Source organism: Equus caballus, chromosome 10 (assembly GCF_041296265.1).
Source record: "Equus caballus isolate H_3958 breed thoroughbred chromosome 10, TB-T2T, whole genome shotgun sequence".
NCBI lineage: Eukaryota > Metazoa > Chordata > Mammalia > Perissodactyla > Equidae > Equus > Equus caballus.
In genome coordinates this window covers 49,191,366-49,213,299 of record NC_091693.1, presented here as the reverse complement: position 1 = coordinate 49,213,299, position 21,934 = coordinate 49,191,366, and the positions used below count along the sequence as shown (strand labels likewise).

The 21,934-nt window shown below is 44.9% G+C and overlaps 1 protein-coding gene across 1 annotated transcript in view; it reads left to right on the top strand.

Annotated features, from left to right (window-relative positions):
* Window positions 1-2,718: 2,718 nt before the first annotated feature.
* RRAGD (Ras related GTP binding D) overlaps window positions 2,719-21,934 on the top strand; it is a 50,378-nt gene continuing 31,162 nt past the window's right edge. Inside the window, exon 1 of the mRNA XM_023650795.2 lies at window positions 2,719-3,068. Coding sequence (XP_023506563.1) covers window positions 2,930-3,068 — 139 coding nt within the window. The 5' untranslated portion in view covers window positions 2,719-2,929. The remainder of the gene's footprint in view (window positions 3,069-21,934) is intronic.

The window sequence follows — 21,934 nt, the reverse complement described above, 5'->3', positions numbered from 1 at the left end:
TTTGTTCACACTTTATCAATACTGTACATTTCTGAAATGACAGTTAATTGGAATCTCTTAAACCTATATATGACTCTTTTATCTACTTTGGGGTGGAGCATAATTGAGGGTTTGGTTTTTACTGATTTTTTGTGGATTTGTCCAATTCTCAAATATCTTAGGGTGTGCTCCAATCCACTGCTGGTGTTCCCCCTAACATCTTGCTTTCTGGGACAGGCAGAGGATCATCAGATAGCTCCAGCCTCTCTGGGTCTCAGGCATAGTGGGGTTTTTAGCTTAGGAATTCTCCTGTCCTGAATCCCTGGCTCCCTGGGACACACACACTCAGCCAGCAGCCCAGGGATGCCCTGACCGTCTGGGCTGACCTTAGACTGGCTTCTAGGGCCCCGTAAGTAGCCCTCTGCAGTTTGAATCAGGCCACCTCAACAGCCTTGCCAGCTGATGGGTTTGCTCTGGGATAGCTGAAAGTCTTTACACCTCCTCTAGGAGAGACCTTCCTCCTGGGGACTTTCTCAAGTGGATGAAAATGGACTAGGAAAACTACCCCTAGTGTAACTTCCTCTTCTAAGAGCAGGTAGAGCCTGCTTGTGCTGGTTATGCTGTTTGTCCCCCACCCCACCTCACCCTGGGACCTACCCTGCCCTCCCTACTCTGCGTCCTGGACTAGGTTCCAGACTCCCTTGCCCTCTGGCTTCCAGTTGGGTTTGGCCAATGGGAGGCACTTCCAGGAGAATGGAAGGTGGGAGGAGAGAGAGGTCTGAGTATCTCTTCCCCCTGCTGTCTCCACAAGAGGTGCTTCTAGCAGAGGCTGTGTCCTCACCAGCTATAGCTGCTGTTTTGTGTCCCGTCTCCAGGACTCTAGCTCCCTTCCTTTACTCCTACCAGTTTTGGGGTGATAATCTCTTCCCACTGTTGCTAATCCCTGTGTTGATTCCCTAACCTCTGCCCACACCCCTGTAAATTGTCCCTTCACTTAAAGCCTTTGAAGTTAAAATCTTTGCATGTGCCATCTGTTTTCCACCTGAGAAGGACCTTGATTGATATAGTCACACCAAGTTATACTGTCGCCACCTGGAAAATCTGAAGACTTTTCCAATTAGAAGCAGCCACCTCCCAGGCTGGCCGCTGGCAGAGTGGTTAAGTTTGTGCATTCTGCTTCAGCAGCCCAGGGTTTGACCAGTTCGAATCCTGAGTATGGACATGGCACCGCTCATCAAGCCATGCTGAGGCTGCATCCCACATGCCACAACTAGAAGGACTCACAACTAAAAATACACAACTATGTACGGGGGGCTTTGGGGAGAAAAAGGAAAAATAAAAAAAAAAATCTTTTAAAAAAAAAAGCAGCAGCCACCTCCCAAAAGGTATCTGCATCCACCTTCAACATCCACACTTACTACAAAAACCAGGACAAGAATTGCGATTTGCTATACTGAGAGCTCCTCAGGACAGGAACACTGTTCTAAGCGTATGTGGATTCTCCCTTTCCCCCACTTAGTCCAGCCCCTGGCATACAGTAGGTGCTCAATAAATGTTCCCTACAGAGGCAGCACCCTTGGGCCCCAAGAGCCTCCAGCTTCAGCTCCCTTCTTCTTTTCCTCCCCCACACCAACTGCTGAGCTGCTGGCACCTGTAGGAACTGGCTCACCATGCTGGCCAGCTGGTTTATTTCTTGTTGCGCTTGACAGAAGGAAGTTCATCCACGTGACTTTTGCAGTATCCAGAAAGGGTGAGTACAGTATGTCCTGTGGTGAAAAGCTTGTGGAGGAATGCAGGTTTTAGTCTCACCCCCACATTGCTGCTATTCCTATGTGAGAATTGTCCCCCCTCTCGCCCCCCCCCAAAAGCCTGGAAACATTTTATTTTGAGATGTAGGATTACAGCCTACGCAACAAGGAGACAGGAGGAGGTGGCCATGAATAGCCTCTGAGTGTGTTATACACCTGAGACCTTTCCCACAACGCTGCAGAAGCATTTTATTCAGTCTAGGCAGCCACGAGGCATGTTACAGAAACATTTACATCTGGGTAGGCCTGATTTTTGAATATTCTTGCTGAGAAGCACCTTGAACCATAAAGGCACACTAAAAGGCAATTGCTATGGAGACTGCGCCTCCGCCGTGCATTTCCCTGAGTTTTCTTCTTGGGGCGCTTCAGCACCCACAGAGGGTTCTAGGCACGCTGATCTGGGGAGAAGCCGGGGCGCAGCAGTGTTGCGGGGGGGGGGGGGCCGGGGGGGCTGCAACCTACTTAGGACTGGAACCCTCGCCCGGGACTGAAATCTGCAAAAGGTCGCCCGAGGTAGGGTGTGTGTGTCGGGGAGGTTCTCAGGGTGTGCAAGCCCCTAGCTCACCCGCCTGTGTGGGGACCACGTGCAATAGGGGCGCGTGGGGGCCCCTGGCGCGCAGCCGCGGTGGGTGACTGCGCCGCATCCGGGGGCCCCAGGTCCGGGGCGTGTGTCTGTGTGCCCCTCTGAGACGGTGGGGGGCTCCGCGCCCCCCTGCGCCCTCGAGTGTGTGTGCGCGGCCTCGACCCAGCGCCCGCCGAGCGGTGCCTGCGCCCGGGACAGCGCGCGCGCGCCCGTGCGGAGTGTGTGTGTGTGTGAGTGTGTGACAGTGTGTGTCAGGTGACTTGGGTCACGCAGTCTCTCTCTCCCTCCTCGGGGAGGAACTGCCGCGCTCCGGCTGACTCCTCCGCGGGCGGGCGGGCAGGCGGGCGGGGCGGGGCAGGGGGCTCCGGGCGCGCTGGGAACCGCGGGCCCCAGACCTGGACGCCGCCTGCCGCGGGGGACGCGCGGCCCCCACCTCCGCCGGCTCCCACGAACCTCCAGACAAAACCCCAATTCAGAAATCGTTGGCGAGCGGCAGGCGAGGAGGTTTGGCCCCCACCAGGAACCCCCGCCGCCCCCGGGACGGCCGGCCGTGGGCGCGATGAGCCAGGTGCTGGGGAAGCTGCAGCCGGAGGACGAGGACGACGACGAGGAGGAGGATGAGCTGGTGGGACTAGCGGACTACGGGGACGGGCCCGACTCCTCGGACGCCGACCCGGACAGCGGGGCGGAGGAGGGAGGTGAGCGCGGGGTCCCCTGCCCGGCCCCCCGCCCCGCGCGTCCTCAGCTTGCAGCCGGTCCCTTCCCGCCCCCAGCCGGGGCGGGCGCGCGGGCCGCGGACCTGGAGGGGATCCGGGAGAGCGGAGTTGCGGGGTGGGGGTGGGGAGGGGCTCTAGGCGCGACCGCGAGCCGCGAAATGGGGGCGCCGGGTGCAGGCGGCGGAAGGGGGACCCGGGTCAGTGAGAGGGCAGAGAGGAAGCGTCTGAGCAGGAGGGACAGGCACTCTCTGGTCCCTTCCAGGGCCAGTACCTCCCCCCCCGCCCCACCCCGAGCTCTCCGCGGGGTCTGCGGGTTGGGAAGAGGAGGGGACCGGCGCGCCCTGGGACCTCTCCCTGAATGCTGCTGTCGAAGCCGGGGTCAGATGTCGAGGCTAAAAAAGGCAGCCGGCGGCAGCGTGACTGGCAGGGTCGTCGGCAGCTGCGGGTGTCAGTCTCGCCCTGTGTCGCCGGGGGAGGGGTCCTGGGGCCACCCAGGTCTGCGGCGTGGGGGCACCGGTGGAGCGGCCGGGGGATGCGCCCAGGATGGGAGTCCCGGAGTGGCCGCGGGTTTCCCGGGATCCAGGCAAATATGGTTGTTAGGACACCTTATCTCTGCTCAGTGTCACCACCTGGGCATGGCAGCGCCTGCCCTGGAGTGAGCGCGGGGCGGGGGAATGCGTTGCCGCTCCGAAGCAAACTCTGTTTCCTGTTCAAGAAGCGGCATTTAGCAATTGTTTAGCCTGTGGGGGCTTCCTACACTGTTAAGGCCTAAGGAAGTTGAGAGCTTTTTAGGATTCCAGAAAGGTTCTTTTTTTTTTCCCCTCCAAAGCAAGGGGAAAAACTGCTTTATTGAAAGGTCACTTGAAAAGGTCAGTAGAATGAGGCTGTTAAACCTAATGTCCAGGTGAAGCCGTATGCATCCTAGAGAAGGAACTAACTTTTAAAATTTTCACTTTGAGGAAATTGTATGAGAGATAAAACTTTGTGACTATTGATTTGAAGAACTTGTGTTGGAAAATTCATTGAACTTATTTTAAATTCTCTATTCAAAGCCTTTCTCCAGAGGACACTTTTCATTATTTTACATGTGGTGGGTGCTGCTTTCAAATACTCAGAAAAGGAAGGGAGTTAACTAAACCTTGAGCCTGAGAGCTGAGAAAGAAGCTTTCCAAGTCATCCTTTTTCATAGTGTCCTGTCTCCAGCGAGGATTTTTGCTAATTCCCCATTTGCTTAAACTGGTCTGTGCACCTGTGCGCTTGTCTCTTCTGCACGCCCCATAATTGGTCCCACAGTTGAGCACGCGGCCACATTTTTGTAGAAAAAGGCTTTCAACCCTTCTGTTGGAGCCTCAAGGGCTACCTTTGGTAATTAAATTGTTCAGTCATTTCATTATTATTCAAATTGCGTTTGTTGGCTCCTCCTAGATTCTTAGGAGACTCCAGAGATGGAGAATGGGGATGTATTTGCAAAGTATTTGAAATGGAAGACACACAATAGGGTGCACGGGTGATAATCTTTAAAAAAGGAAAAGAAAGAAAAGAGTCTATATCCGCGAAGAAAAGCCCTGTAATTTGATATTGTCCTGGGAGCCAGAGGTTCCAGGAAAAGCACAGGACCTGTTTGTTTATTCTGCGGTTCTTTAAGGGGGCGCTATTAAAATTTGATTTGGGGACTTGAAATTGAAGCGAAAGTGAAGCTTTGCCTGAGGGGTGGGATTTCCTGTGGGGAGGGCTTCCCCGGAGCCTGCTCTTAGATGCTGCCCCCGCTCCTAACCTCAAGGCAAACCCGTCTGTAACCATGCTTTTGATTACTTCAGTAATAAAACCCTCCCTCGTGAGTTCTTGGGATTAACCTGGAATCTTGCTATAAAAGCCTTGAGTATAGTTATGTGGTATGAGGAGTATCAAATGAATATTTGCTCCTGCAAACATTACTGAAGCCGGGCCTTTCCACCTGGGCTCGCTGTGGATAGGTGGTCTGTCCCCAGAAGACTTCCTCCGTTGTCTCTGCTCCTGTTCTTTCCACGTGTCCCGGGCTTTGGTTTTGGGGTTTAGGCCTGAACACAGAACCCCTCTCAGGACATTCGCTTTCTAGAGTAGCAGATAGGCTCCTCAGTCAGCAGTTCTAGCAAGGACTGACCCTGACAACTGTCATGACCCCCTGATACCGTCCCAGGAGCTGGGATGGGGGTGGAGGTTGGGAGTTGTGCCTCCGAGGTGCCACCAAATGGCCATCCTAATTTCTGATAGGCCCTGGGCATGGGTTGCATTATAATCCTGTATTATTTTTGGTTCAGTTTACATTTACCTACTCCCAAACTTAAGAAGTGGAATGTGGGGAGAAAAGGACTTATCTACTGTGAGAAAAGATGGATGTGGTGCACTTTGAACCATGAACAAAGCATTTTTCTAATAAGCCCTCCTCCCCCTTCACCTTCCTAAGGAACTTGGTTTGGTGCCTGTGCTTAGTGGAGACCTGGGGCTTTTTCCATGAGGTTCAGAAGTCTACCCTGGTGGGTGGGATGCAGGACTACCTAGCATTACCAGGTCAGCTGCAAAGCAATTTATCAGGAGCTCTGCAAAAGAATGTGGACTGAGGGTGGATAGTATGGCTTTCATTTCCCTTAGTCTTATAAGGAACCTCTGACCTTATTTGTACACTGGGTGACTCGTAAGTTTTACTACACTGTGCTAAGTTTGAAAGCATAGTGCCGCTAAGGTGAGACTTCAGTTGCTCTTCTCTGGCTTGCACTCCCAATTTTATTCATGAATAGCAGGAGTGTCTTTGGGCTCTTGAGGTCTGTGAAGGACAGATTTGGGCACGTCTCAACACCCCTTTCAGGGCAGTTAATCGGAGAGCAGGTGCATCTCACCCTCAGCCTCCACGCTCCAGATAAAACTCCAGAGAGCGGAGGCAATAAATAATTAAGCCATTAGAAACAATTGCACCAAAAATAATGATTGTTTTTAGACACATGGACTTTAAATCTTTAGTAAATTACTGTGCTTGAAAAACTATAATAACAAGAAAAGCAGTTAAAAGATTATATTTAATCAGAAAGTGAAATTGTTTTTCTTCAAAGTCCCTCCCAGTTTTTAGGGGAAACTTGGCTGAGCTGCTCCCCCACAGTCCAGCTAAGTGCGGTCTTGTTTCCATAGCAGCCGTGCCTTCTCTTAGGGTCTGAGGAAGTGACAGTCTAGGTGGTGAGTGGAGGCATGAAAAATCCAGGGTCAGCAGGTGATACTTCCCTGGTGGGTGTAAATTCAGTGAATCCAGCAGTTTGTATTTGTTCATCGTTATTGTCAGTTTTTTGTTTTCATAAAATAATTTTAGAATTATTAGTGAATTCATTTTCTCACTGTTCCTTGAGAGTAAGTAGAGATGATTGTTCTCCTGATACTGAAACTGTGGCTTGGAGATGCCAGGGGACTTTTCTGCAGCCACAACATGAGCTAAAACTGAGCAAGGTTTAGGAGAGGGTCAAGTTTGTGGAAATGTAAGTCCCTTTCTTTGTCATCCTGCCTTGTCCCAAAAGAGTTGGGTTGACTACAGTCCTGGCTATAGCTAATCTCTTGAGTTTTCTTCTGGCCCTGGAAGTACAGAGATAGAAAAGAGTTGAATAGCTGGAAATACGGAAGAGTTAAAAATGATGTGACCAAGGTCACACCTTAGGCACAGTGCTCATCAGATGTTTTGTAAACCTGTTTCAGTGATTGAGGGTATCATAGAATCTTGATTCTCTACTTTTGTCAGAAATCTCTCCCATTTTAATATTAGAACAGACATAAGGTAGTCTTTTGGAAAAATGAGGCAGAAATAGCAAGTTCTGGAGTTCCTTATATTATAAGGGTGTGGCTCTGAGTTTGAGAGATCATCTTTTTCAGTCCCCAGCTGCCTGAGAGTCTCTGTCTGAGTTCACTCTCCTTTGTTCAGCCCCCCCACCCCGTGGGTATTGTTGATGACAGGATTGCACTTCCTACCACAGCCACTTCTTCCTGCTCATTTTTGCGTCTTTCTTCTCTACCTCCTCTATTCTTCCGTACCTTTTTTGTAAAACTTTTTTTATTCTCCCCCTTCTGGTAAAGCCTCAAAGCGCTCTTGTGACAGTGGCTTTTCCTGGTTCCGCTGTGTCCTGGGAGCTGGTCGACCTTCTCCTCTTGAGGCCCTCTGGGGAAGACTCCAGCCCAGTTTCTTGGTGTGTAAAATGGAGGACTACGTAAAACCAACCTCGATCACTCTCAAAGTGATCGTTAAAACAAGGGTTCAGAAGAACGCTTTTCCCTTCTTGCGGGAGCAAGTAAAATTCTGATTGGTAATCAAAACCCATTAGAAACGTTACTGAATACATATGTTAAGGAAATATTCGTCTATAAAATCATGTTTTTTAGTTACCTGCCAGCGTGAAGTGGGAGGATTTCATAGAGAAAGATTTGGTCTTCACGTATAAATAAAATCACCTTCAAAAATCTTTATGCCTTTGAAAATATACGTTCTGTTTGCATTTAATTCTCCATACTAAGTAGTTAATCAAATGGACAGTGAATCTTCATGATTTTTGCATATTCTCTTATTTTCTTGTTTTTTATTGTGGTAGCATTGGTTTATATTATTAAATAAATTTGAGGTGTACATCATTATATTTCGACGTCTGTATAGACTGCATCATGTTCAGCACCAAAAGCCTAGTTGCCATCCATCCCCTACACATGTGCCCCTTTACCCCTTTTGCCCTCCTTACACCCTCTTTCCCTTCTGGTAACCACTAATCTGTTCTCCTTATCTATGTGTTTGTTTATCTCCCACATATAAGTGAAATCATACAGTAGTTGTCTTTCTCCATCTGACTTATTTGCTTAGCATAATACCCTCAAGGTCCATCCATATTGTTGCATATGGCAAGATTTCATCTTTTTTATGGCTGAGTAGTATTTCACTGTATATATATATACACCACATCTTATTTATCCATTCATCTGTTGATGGACACTTAGGTTGTCTCCAGGTCTTGGCTATTGTGAATAATGCTGCAGTGAACATAACAGTGCATATATCTTTTTGAATTAGTGTTTTCACGTTCTTTGGATAAATACCTATAAGTGAAATTGCTGGATCATGTGATAGTTCTTTTTTAAATTTTTTGAGAAATTTCCGTCTTGTTTTCCATAGTGGCTGTACCAATTTACATTCCCATCAGCAGTGTACTAGGGTTCCCTTTTCCCCACATCCTCTCCAACAGTTGTTATTTCTTATCTTTTTAATAGCCATTCTGATGGGCATGAGGTGATAATCTCATTGTGGTTTCGATTTGCATTTCCCTAATAGTGATGTTGAACATCTTTTCATGTGTTTGTTGGCCGTCTGTATATCTTTTTTGGAAAAATGTCTATTCAGATCCTCTGGCCATTTTTTTTTTTTTTTAAATATTCTTTTTTTTTTTTTTTTAAAGATTTTATTTTTTCCTTTTTCTCCCCAAAGCCCCCCGGTACATAGTTGTGTATTCTTCGTTGTGGGTTCTTCTAGTTGTGGCATGTGGGATGCTGCCTCAGCGTGGTCTGATGAGCAGTGCCATGTCCGCGCCCAGGATTCGAACTAACGAAGCACTGGGCCGCCTGCAGCGGAGCGCGAGAACTTAACCACTCGGCCACGGGGCCAGCCCCCCTCTGGCCATTTTTTAATCAGGCTTTTTTCGTTGTTGTTGAGTTGAATGAGTTCTTTATATATTTTAGATATTAACCTTTATTGGATATATGATTTGCAAATATGTTCTCCCAATTTGTCAGTTATCTTTTCATTTTGATGATGGTTTCCTTTGCTGTGCAGATGCTTTTTAGTTTGATGTAGTCCCGTATGTTTCTTTTCTCTTTTGTTTCCCTTGCTTGAGGAGATAGATTTAAAAAGATATTGCTCAGACCAATGTCAGAGAGCATACTGCCTATGTTTTCTTTTCTTTTTTTAAAAGATTTTATTTTTTTCCTTTTTCTCCCCAAAGCTGATACATAGTTGTGTATTCTTAGTTGTGGGTCCTTCTAGTTGTGGCATGTGGGATGCCTCCTCAGCATGACTTGATGAGCGGTGTCATGTCCGCACCCAGGATTTGAACCAGCGACACCCTGGGCCGCCGAAGCAGAGCACATGAACTTAACCACTCGGCCAAGGGGCTGGCCCCTGCCTATGTTTTCTTTTAGGAGTTTTATGGTTTCAGCTCTTACATTCAAGTCTTTAATCCATTTTGAGTAAATTTTTGTGCATGGTGTAAAAGACAGGGGTCTATTTTCATTCCTTTGCATGTGGCTGTCCAGTTTTCCCAACATCATTATTGAAGAGACTTTCCTTTCTCCGTTGTATGTTCTCACAAAATCTCTGATTAAGGGTACTGTTATTATTCATATAATAACTCCCACTTGTGTTGAAATTTCATATTGAACCCTGGGGTCTTGAGTGTATAAGTAGTTCATTGGTCAGAAATATAAAGGACCACAGATAATGTTGCAAATAAAAACAAACCAGAGGCCTCTTCCTAAAACCATAAGTTTATAGAACCTTAAGACTTTGTTGACTCTACAGAATACTAATAAGCAAAGAAATTCTAACTTTCCCTTAGGACTGAGTGAGCCTCTCACTGTAGTCACATTCCACAAAAGACCCTCTCGTTACCCAGGCTTGGGCTGGGAAAAAAAGAGAAAAAAAGAAGGTGCATGTGTATGTGTGTGTCCTTGATAGAGACTGATAGAGGAGGAAATAAATACTGATGGAGGGCTGGAGACATAGAGGACATGTATGGGGTCACACAGCTGGTAAATGGCGTAGCTGGGACTTGAACCCCAGCCTGGCACTAACGAGTACTTTTTAAACTGTTCCACTTGCCATCACTTTGGCACCATGCTATTCTAATTCTTTCATTAAATCTTTGTTTTATTTTCCCGTTTTGGACCTGTTCAAAAGTGTCACCTCTTGGAGAACTGTCCTTAATTATAATAGCTCTCAATTGTAAAATACATCAGAATTTATGAAGTGCATTTCATATGAGGTCTCGTTCTCCCCAGAGAGACCCCTTGAGCTCAGGAAGGCAGGGCCAACCCGTTAGAACTGTGGAAGGAGGTGCACATTGCCCTTCAATTCCCATTTTCCTGATTTCGGGTTCTTTCTTTGTTGTGGACATTCCCAACCCACAGATCAGCCAGGCATGCCGGCCGCCTTGTGCTCAAGGTGCCAGCCGTCTTTCTCTCCCTTCCTTCTGTATTTACAAGGCCTATTGCTTTTTGACAGGGCTCTGCCAGTTACTGATTAAGTCATTAGCCTGCAGGTGTTAAAGCCTGAAAATGGCCCAGTTAGATGACCACTCCCCATGATGCTATTCCTTGGGTCACTGAGTTTCCCTGGGATCTCCAGCCGACTAGTTGCAAAGCTGGGCTGTTTGGGAAATGGTACTGCAGGACCCACTGCAAGATAGGTAAGGTGTGTTCAGTACTCTGACCACAGTAGATAAACTTTACCCAGCATCGAGTTCATCCTCTTAATACCGAGTCCTGGTCTGGGCAAAAGTCATATGAAGTTTCATTTTAAAGCTTCAGTCAGTTTGGCTTCAGATTCAACTCAGTCACGTTCATTCAATCGTCCTAACCAACAAACATCTATTGAGTGTTTATTGTGGTAAGCACAGAGGCCTCAGGTTTTACATCTGTAAAGGATAAACGCTGTCACTTGAGGATTACGTGGGACACAGGTGGTCAGTAAATGGTAACTGCTGAGTGATAAGAGGTTGGAGCAGGTTGATTTGAGCTGTTCCGTGGTGGCCAAGGCTAAAACCTCTGAAATGTGCCCTCGTCTTCAGCCAACAAGATCAGGGAAAAAAAGGACCATCAAGGCATGGACACCCTCAGCAATCTGCATTTCCGCTTCAAACCTGTCTGCAACACCCTTCTGAGGCCCCAAATGCTTTCCTCACTGAGCTGCAGGCCGACAGGCACCCCAGAGTCAACAACTTCAGGTATCTGTTCAGCGTCTTCCGCTTCACCATCTTGCTGAACGGGCCCTTGCTCACTTGGTCTTCCAGGTCAGGGACCTGGGCCTTCTTTCTCCCTTATCCTCTGTGTCCAGTGGGTCACCAAGTACCATTCAGTCGATTTGAACTTCTCACAAATCTGTTCCTTTTGACCATTTCCACAGCCTGTGGCTTAGTTCTTCCATTTCTTATTTTTCTAGAACAACCTCCTAACTGCTGTCAGCGGGGGGGGGGAAAAACTTTTCCTCTAGTCTTAGCTTCTGAATGGGAGCCTGCAAATTAAACTGACAAAAGACAGATCAAGAAGAGAAAAACAGATTTAATTACATGCTAATGCATGAGAGTTCATCAAAAATGCAATTCAAGGAGGTGTTTAGGATTTGGGGCTTATATACCATCTTAGAGGATGGGGAGGGGCAGAGGGGCACTTCTGGAGAACAAATGACTTCTTAGAAGAGGGTTGGGGAAGGGGCACTTATGGAAAAACAAATGACTTTTTGGAAAGAGAAATGGGCCCCTGGGAGAAAAGGTGGGAGATGGGATAGTTTCGGGACAGCGTCTGTTTGGATGTGGTGCCAACTTCTCTTCTCATTTCAGTCTGTCTCCAACAATAGAAGATCATAGTTGCTCCTTTTGGGAGGCTCTGCTTTAGGCAAATAGGGATATCAGGAACTCAAATGCCTTTAGCTGAAAATAATTTCTACACCACAGAGGCTTATTCTAGGGCCCTTCATCGTCTCCACACTGACCCCCCGCCCTTAGGGAGTCTATTTCTAGAGTGAACTTCCTAAAGCGTAAATCTGATCATGTTAGTCTCCCCTTAAAATCCTTGTGGGGGCCGGCCCCATGGCCGAGTAGTTAAGTTTGTGTGCTCCGCTACGGCGGCCCAGGGTTTCGCTGGTTCGGATCCTGGGCGCGGACATGGCACTGCTCATCAGGCCACGTTGAGGCGGCGTTCCATGCGCCACAACTAGAAGGACCCACAACTAAAATATACAACTATGTACTGGGGGGGGTTTGGGGAGAAAAAGCAGAAATTAAAAAAAAAGAAAAAAAGATTGGCAACAGTTGTTAGCTCAGGTGCCAATCTTTGGGGAAAAAAAATCCTTGTGATTTCCTCATGTTTTTCTGGGTGAAATCCGAACTTCCCAGCATCTTATTTGTGAGCTAGCCTGTTCCCTCTCTCTGAACTCATTTATTCCAGGATATTTATTGGATTCACATCACATGCTACATTGTATTCTGCCTGTGTATATGTGAGAGGGGCAGATATTAAACAAGTAAACAGACAAGAGGACAAACTTATAAACTAAAGAGAGAATTTTGTATAGTGATAAGTACTATTAAGAAGACACAGGGGTATTAGGAAGTGATGGGGCCCAGCTGAGATGAGAGGACGTAAAATTCCCTCTGGGCCGAGTAGCAAGAAGGCGAGGTGAATCCTGGGGAGAGCTTAGCAGGTGGAGGCAGGGGCAGGTCCAGACCCTGAGGTGAGGAAGCGGAGGCCAGTGTGGCCGCAGGATAGAAGCCGGTGGGGAGGATGGATTAGGCACGGGATGAGAGGGTAGCCCACACAGGGCCTTTTGGGGGAAGAAGGCGTTTCGGTTTTATTCTAAATGCTGTGGGAACCTACTGGGCAGTGTGCAGCCTTTTCTTGCCTTTTAAACTACAGACCCTAAACTCTGGGAAGGTCAAAATCTCTTGCTGGACGGACCTTTCCCTTATTCATCTCTTTCGTGCCTCCTCTTCTTTAAGACTCGGATGTTATTTCTGCCGGGAGCCCTCTCTGAGCCGGTAGCACCTAGGTAGCAGTGCGTTGTAATGGTCAGTTTCTCTTGTCGATTTCCCCCTCTAATCGCTAAGGGATCAATCTTGTCTTTGTGATGGCAGCCCCTGGCTCAGCCCTGTCTAGACTTGGCAGATGGTCAGGGAACTTTTATGAAAGGAGAACAAACTGCCCTCTTGTAAGTTTCACCTCACGCCAACAACTTCCTCCAAACCCCGCTGACACTTTTTTTTTTAAAGATTTTATTTTTTTCCTTTTTCTCCCCAAAGCCCCCCGGTACATAGTTGTATATTCTTCGTTGTGAGTCCTTCTAGTTGTGGCATCTGGGATGCTGCCTCAGCGTGGTTTGATGAGCAGTGCCATGTCCGCGCCCAGGATTCGAACCAACGAAACACTGGGCCGCCTGCAGCGGAGCGTGTGAACATAACCACTCAGCCACGGGGCCAGCCCCCCGCTGACACTTTTAAAGAGCCCTCTCTGGGTTCCATCTCTAGTCCCCAATCCTCCTGTAGTTCCTTTCTGATTTCCTTCTTTGTTTTTCTTTTTTTTTTTTTTTTTAAAGTACTAGCCCTTTTATTGCCCCTTTCAAAGCAACTAACATCCTTCATTCTCTTTCACACTTTAAGCTTTCTCAGGTTGTTCTTACCAAACTTGCGTGAGCATTTCCTGACCACTCCCAGAGTGGACTGAGACCCTCTGAGAAACCCCGTCCGGTTTCAGAAGCAGAGATGCTTGGGGGAAGGGTGGGAGGGGAGGTTTTGTCAGCAGTCACCTTTATGTAAGAAACCTCTCCTGATCAACAGCAGTGACTATGGTCCACAATAAAAAATACATTCATATTGTGAACCAGCACTCATATATGGACAGGTAAACCTAGAAGAGTTTCACCAGCAGTATTTACTCTTATTCTGCATGATGTACTCTGACGTTTTCTAGTCTCTTCTCTTTGTTGCAGTTTTTGTTTAATGCCCTCTGCTTGGTGGCCAAGGCCCTGGATGAGAACGCCACCACATACCAGCCCTGTGACCTGGGGCAGGTTCTTTCCTCCAGATTCCTGAGGTGGAAAGCAGACTCGTATCTCCTCATTGGGCAGAAATGTCACACAGTTTATTTCCATACAGACAGGCTAAATCTGATATGATGCATCTGCGTGGGTCTAAGGGTTCTCCACAGAGTCGATGGGACTCTTGCTGTTCTGGCTCATCATTTCCCAGCTGTTTACAGTTTGCGGCCCACGCTTGAATTTGGCAGGACAAGGAAATACTTCCAGCTGTATGTGTATTTTGCTTCCCCGCCACTCTATGTATGTAAACATGCATATACACTCCTTCCGCTCCTCACAGGGGTCTGCATTACCTCCTCACTCTCCCGGGAGGAGGAGGTCCGACCCCAGGGCACCAGCATGGATGACCGTGCCACACAGAGACTTGCAGACCCTGCTGAAGATAGGTTTAAAATCTACACCGACATCCAGCAGTATAAATTGGGAAGAAAGAAAGACTTTTATAAGCACTTAAGTATTTTTGTACTTGTACATAATTTAATGTGGAATTTTGCTTTCGTTGACTGGAGGCAGTGTTGCACAGCAGAAAGAGAGTGCGTAGACTTTGGATGAGCCAGTCCTCAGTTTGAATGTTACTTGATCTTCCAGAGCCTGAATTTCTCCACCTGTGAAAGGGAGGTAATAATATCTATTCCTGAAGGAGTGTGAAAGGGATAAAGTGTATACCGTGCCTAGGGCAGTACTTGGTGTGTGGAAGGCACCTTCCCACTTGGTTGCTGTGTTTTCATTGCATGCGTATTTTCCTGTTCCGTGCAAGATGTTGTGCCCTTGCTTACATTTGGGCCCCCCTCAACGTCATCCAAATCCTGCACTGCTCTACATCTGCTTTCATAGCCTTTGTAATCCACTGGGTTCCTCCCCACAGCCCAAGGGCATTTCTCCCCTACTTTGCATTGATCTAACCTTGCTGTTTGGGAGGTGATAATGGATCAACTACAGCTCTTTAGGTTTCCATTCTTGTCTTTGAGAGTACATTTTTTTTCGAACAGCTGTATTGAGGTATAATTGACATAAAGTGCACCAATTTGATAGGTTTTGACGTGTGTGCATCTGTGAAACCATCACTACAATCAAGATGAACGTACCCATCACCTCTCAAAGTTCCTTTGTGCCCCTTAGTGGTCCCTCCGACCCCTCCTCACTCCCTCTTCCATTTCTCAGGCAACCACTGATCTGCTGTTTATCACTAGAGATTTGTTTACAGTTTTTAGAACTTTATGTAAGTGAATCATAGATTATGTCCTTTTTCAACTGGCTTCTTTCACTCAGCATCATCCTTTTGAGATTCATCCGTGTTGTGGGTATCAATGGTTTATTTCTTTGTATTGCTGAGATGCACCACAATTTGTCCATTCATCTGTTGATGGACATTTGGTTTTTCCCCAGTTTTTGACTATTACGAATAAAATTGTTATGAGCCTTTGCGTACAAGTTTTTGCATGGACATATGCTTTCATTTCTTTTGGGTAAATACCTAGCAGTGGAATGGTTGGGATGTAACATATAGATAATATAATAGATGTATGTTTAACTTCTTAAGAAACTACCAAACTGTTTTCCAGAATGGTAGTACCATTTTACATTGCCATCAGCAGTGTATGAGACTTTTGGTACCTCCACATCCTCCTCAACGTGTGTTACTGTCTGTCTTCCTCAGTGTTAGCCATCTTAGTGTGTATGCAATAGCATCTCATTGTGGTTTTGAGTTACATTTTCCTAACGATTAGTGACATGTTGAGCATCTTTTCATGTGCTTATTTACCTTCCATAAAAATCTTATCTGAAGAATTATCTGTTCAAATCTCCTGCCACCTTCCCTTTGTTAAATTGGGTTTTATTTTCTTATTAATGAGTTTTTAGAGTTCTTTACATATTCTGGATACAAATCCTTTATCAGATATATGATTTGCAAATACTTTCTCCCAATCTTTGGCTTGTTTTTTTTATTATTTTAACAATGTCATTTGAAGAGCAGAAGTTTTTTTGTTTTGTTCTTCCTGTACAAATCCCCCCAGTACATAGTTGTATATTTTAGTTGTGGGTCCTTCTGGCTCTGCTATGTGGGACGCTGCCTCTGAGTGGCCTGATGAGTGGTACCATGTCCGCACCCAGGATCCAAACCAGCAAAACCCTGGGCTGCTGAAGCGGAGTGCGCGAACTTAACTACTAGGCCACGGGGCCGGCCCCAAGAAGATTTGTTTTAATAAAGACCAATTTATCAGTTTTGGGGGAAGGTGTCATATCTGAGAAATCTTTGCCTGCCCCAAGATCACAAATATTTTCTCCTAGAAATTACACAGTTTTAGGCTTTACAATTAGGCCTATGATCTGTTTTGAGTTAATTTTTGTATATGGTGTGAGATGTAGATTGAAATTAACTTTTTGGCATATGAATGTCCAGGAGTCACTGTTTGGTGAAAATGACTATCCTTTCCTTAGGGAGTTACTTTTGCATCTTTGTCAAAAATCAGTTGTAGGTTTATTTCTGGACTCCCTGTTCTGTTCCAATAACCTATTTGTCTATCTTTATGCCAATACCATACCCTCTAGACTATTTTTTTTTTTTTTTTAAGGAAGATTAGCCCTGAGCTAACTGCTGCCAATCCTCTTCTTTTTGCTGAGGAAGACTGGCCCTGAGCCAACATCCGTGCCCATCTTCCTCTACTTTTTTATATGTGGGACGCCTACCACAGCATGGCGTGCCAAGCCTTGCCATGTCCGCACTCAGGATCCGAACGGGCAAACCCCAGGCTGCTGAAGCAGAACATGTGCACTTAACCGCTGCGCCACTTGGCTGGCCCCTCTAGACTAGATTTTAAGTTTCTTCAAGATAGGAACCATGTTTTACATATCTTTTGTCCAATCCACGTTTACCGATCAACTACTCTGAGTACATTAACCAATATATTTATTGTATTGAAAAAGCAAAATTCTTTTCTTTTTTTTTTAAGATTTATTTTTCCTTCTTCTCTCCAAATCCCCCTGGTACATAGTTGTATATATTTTTAGTTGTGGGTCCTTCTAGTTGTGGCATGTGGGACGCCACCTCAGCATGGCCTGATGAGTGGTGCCATGTCCGCGTCCAGGATTCAAACTGGTGAAACCCCGGGCCGCCGCAGCGTAGCACACGAACTTAACCACTCGGCCACAAGGCCGGCCTCTGAAAAAGCAAAATTCTTAAGACACTATTTAAAGAGAAAATGTGGAGTTGAAATCACAATTTAAGGAGTACTTAATATTTTGAAATGTTTGTGTTGGCATATAAAGTAAAAAAAAATCAAAGGTTTTCAGTGAGCTTATCTTTGAAATTTAACTTAAAAGTCTGAGCTTTGTAAATTAAAACATAAAACAGTATGTCAGTTGTTGTCTCTTAATTCTCCCATTTCCGTGTCCTTGACTCCCATACATTAAACATTTTTTTCATTCTTTTTCAAAACTAATTTTATATATATGTATGTGCATGTGTTTCCTTTTTAAAATTAAACCCCAAATCCCTTTAATGATTCCCCTAAATCCTTCCTGCCCCCACGCTTTGCTGTTTGCTATGCATCCTTCTGGACACTTTTCTAATGCATTTTTGCATATATTCATATTTTCTACTAGTTTGAGATGATTATTCTTAAATTTAAAAAAATTGATATGTAATTATGCTTTTCTAACAAGAACCATAGCATCCTTTTACTTACCTTTTGCCTACCTCTCCCTTACCAGTTTTCCATGTCTATGTTGTCTGGAATTTTAGTTTCTGATTTTTATTCAAAAATTTAAAACCAATACTTATTTAAAATGAATAGGTTTCAGGAACATGTCTTTGTTTTCTGTTGCTTATTGCATTGCTCTACATTTTGGGTGTATTTTTCTTTCAGGAGTACATCCTTGAGTGATTCTTTCAAAGAGATTAAGTGGACAGTAAACTTTCTGAGTCCTTGAATGTCTGAAAACATCTTTATTTTGCTCCTACATTTGAAAAGTAGTATGACTGGGTATATAAATCTGATTTCAAAGATATTTCCTTGAGTCCTTTGAAGATACTGTTCTATTTTCTTCTTGCATCCTGAGTTGTTAAGAAGTCTCATATCTTTCTCTTCTTTTTCCTCCCTAAAGCCCCAGTACATAGTTGTGTATAGTTGTAAGTTCTGGTTCTTCTATGTGAGCTGCCACCACAGCATGGCTACTGACAGACAAGTGGTGTGGTTCCACGCCTGGGACCTGAACCTGGGCCACCAAAGCAGAGTGAGGTGAACTCTAACCACTAGGCAATTAAGGCTGGCTCTCTTTCTGATTTCTTTGTAGGTAACTGTTTTCCTTTTCTGATAGTTTTAAGGAGTTTGTTATTATCCTTGATATTTTGAAGTTTGACTGTGATTATTCTAGGTGTGGGCTTGTTTTTGTTTGAATTTCTCCTTTTTACTTTGTAGGCCTGTTCATTTTGAGTTTTATCATTTCTTGGTTTGGGAAAGGCTTATCTACTATTAGTTAAATATTCTTTTCCCTTATAATCTCTATTTTCTCCTTTTGGAACTTCTTTGAAGGATAATAGGACTTCTGAATCTTATTCCTGATGTCACTTTAACCTTTATTTCATATTTTCCAGTGCTCTATTCTTTTATACTGCATTCTGAGGGAATTTGACTTTCCAGGTCACTATTGCCCTTTTCATCTGTATTGATTCTGCTTTTCAATTCATATGCCCCCTCCCATTATATTTTTATTTCTAATATCTCTAACGCCCTTTTTCATGTCTGTGCTGATTCTGAAACTGTCTGTTCTTGTTTCATGAATACCATATTTTCTCTTATCTCTGAGTAGTTTCGTTGTACTTAACTTGGAAGTTTACTCTGACTCCTTGATGAACTCTCCTTCTTCATGTGTACGTTCTTCCATTTGTTGAGTCTGTAATTCTCTTCTATTTGAGGAAATGTCTGGAGGGAAGATGGTGCTGCTTCCGCCCCTTGAACTCCACATGCTGTAGTGAGAGTTAGGGAAAGTCACAGTACTCGGAGGGTGGTAGTGTGGGTGATCCCTGTTCCTTCTGGGCATCACTGACCCCTTGGGCGCTGCCTTCCCTCTCACTCCCAGGCTCCAGCAGTCACTGCTCCCACCTGGAAGATGATCTAGGGTATGTGTAGGTGGGGTTGGGTAGGTGGGCAGTGGTACACAGGGCTTATCTGCTTGGCTCGTCTCATTTGATTCTCCAAATAACAACCCCGTTGGTTGTCTTCATGCCCCTTCCTGTTTGGGCTTCCACCAGTTTTACCCTCTGCAGCCAAACTCTGCTGTTTATAGGCAGATAGGCAAGGGCTACAGAGTCCCTCTTCAATCTGATCTTCATGTTTCTTAGGGATTTCTGAGCAACGTGTCAACTTTGAGTTCTCTTTTTTGTTTCAAGCTTGGCTATTCATGTTTATTTGTTCATCTACTTATTTAAAGATTGGCACCTGAGCTAACATCTGTTGCCAACTTTTTTTTTTTTTCCTTCTTCTCTCCAAAGCCGCCCAGTACATAGTTGTATGTTCTAGTTGAAGGTCCTTCTAGTTCTAGTATGTGGGATGCACCTCAGCCTGGCTTGATGAGCAGTGCTAGGTCAATGCCCAGGCTCCAAACTGGTGAAACTCTGGGCTGCCAAAGCGGAGAGCACGAACTTAACCACTCGGCTGTGGGGCCGGCCTCAAGACTCTGACATGTTATCAGTCTGATATATATATATATATATATATATATATATATATATAATTTTTTTTGGTAAGGAAGATTGGCCCTGAGCTAACATCTGTTGCCAATCTTCCTCTTTTTGCTGAGGAAAGTTGTTGCTAACATCCGTGTGACTCTTCCCCTATTTTGTATGTGGGACACCTCTGCAGCATGGCTTGATGAGTGCTGTGTAGGTCTGCACCCAGGATTTGAACCTGTGAACCTGGGGCCGCCGAAGCGGAGCATGTGAACTTAACCACTATGCCACTGGGGCAGCCCAGTCCTATATTTTTGAAGCTGAAAGTCCTGTTATCTTTTTCAGTTCATGCCCTGCTTTTGCTAAGATTGCCTTTTGATGGCAATACTGCAAGTGAATAGCATATAATCACTGATGAAGAAAAAGAAAGCTGGTGACCTTTTGGACAGTTTACTTCCACATCACTGCTTCTAGAGTATGTCATCAGCAATTTGTTGAATTGGGTTAAGTTGAACTGGAAAAGTGTGTGTGGATAGTATGGGGTGAGATGTTGCTTATAGTAGTGTCTGTGCACAAAAGGACCTGCTTACTTTTTTTTAAATTCAGTTATTATTCTACCTGAAATTTGTGTGTTTATCTACACGTATTGCAGATTCAAACATCAAAATATTATATATAATAAATGAAATGTACTGAAATATTATCAGGTATTACTGTGTTTTGGAAAAAGTTGTTATTTACAATAGGGAAATAAAGAGTTACTTTACAGTCTGTATTAGATTAGACTTAGACTGGCATCAGGGACTGAGAAGAACATAGAAGTGTAGTTCAGAAGGAAGCAAAAAAGAAATTTAGAGGGGCTGACCCTGTGTCCTAATGGTTAAGTTCATGTGCTCCGCTTTGGCAGCCCAGGTTTGGATCCCAGGTGTGGACCCATACCACTTGTCAGTAGCCATGCTGTGGCAGCAACCCACATAGAAAATAGAGGAAGATTGGCACAGGTCTTAGCTCAGGGTGAATCTTCCTCAGCAAAAAATAAAAAAATATAGAAAAATAAGTTAGCGTACATATATCTCTATATTTGCCTATAGTCTGCCTTTTTTCTTTTTTTTCTTTTAAAGATTTTATTTTTCCTTTTTTTCCCCAAAGTCTCCCAGTACATTGTTGTGCATTTTTAGTTGTGGGTCCTTCTAGTTGTGGCATGTGGGATGCCACCTCAGCATGGCCTGATGAGTGGTGCCATGTCTGTGCCCAGGATTCAAACTGGTGAAACCCTGGGCCGCTGAAGTGGAGCATGCAAACTTAACCACTCGGCCACGGGGCCGGCCTGCCTTTTTTCTTAAAATGTTGGTTTCTTTTCTTGATCTTTCTCTAAGTTTCATACTGGGTCTTTTATTTTTATTTATTTATTTATTTGGTCAGTCATTAAGCTTTTTATTTTTAAAAATTGAGGTATATTTCACATACCATGATATTTTCCCTTTTAAGTATACAAATCGGTGGTTTTAGTATATTCACAAGGATGTGTAATCATCACCACTGTTTAATTCCCGAACATTTTCACCACTCCAAAGAAGCCATGTGCCCATTAACAGTCACTCCCCATTTTCCCTTCCCTCTAGCCCCTGGCAACCACAAAGTACCTTTTGTCTCTATGGATTTGTCTATTCTAGACATTTCATATAAATGGAATCAAACAATATCTGACCTTTTGAGTCTGGCTTCTTTCACTTCCAGTGTTCATCCATGCTGTGGTGTGAATCAATACTTCATTCTTTTTTTTAAAGCTGAGTAATATTCCATTGTATGGGTATATCACATTTTGTTAATCTGTTCATCAGTTGATGGCCATTGGATTTTTTCTACTTTTTGGCTATTATGAATAATGCTCCTGTGAACATTCGTGTACAAGTTTTGCTTGGACATATGTTTTCCTTTCTTTGAATATATTCCTAGGAGCGGAATTGCTGGGTCACATGGTGACTCAATGTTTAACCTTTTGGGGAACTGCCAAACTTTTTTTCAAAGCACACCCTTTTACGTTCTAGCAGTGGATAAGGGTTCCAATTTCTCCACATCCTCACCAACATTTATTATTGTCTTTTTAATTATAGCCATCCTAGTAGTGGGTGGAAGTGACATCTCGTTGTGGTTTTGTTTAGTACCTCTCTGATAGGTAATGATGTGGAGCATCTTTCCATGTGCTTATTTGCCGTTTGTGTATCTTCTTTGGAGAAATGTGTGATCCTTTGCCCATTTTTTAAATTGGTTTTTCTTTTTACTGTTGAATTGTAAACATTGTTTATATATTCTGGTTATTAGACCTTT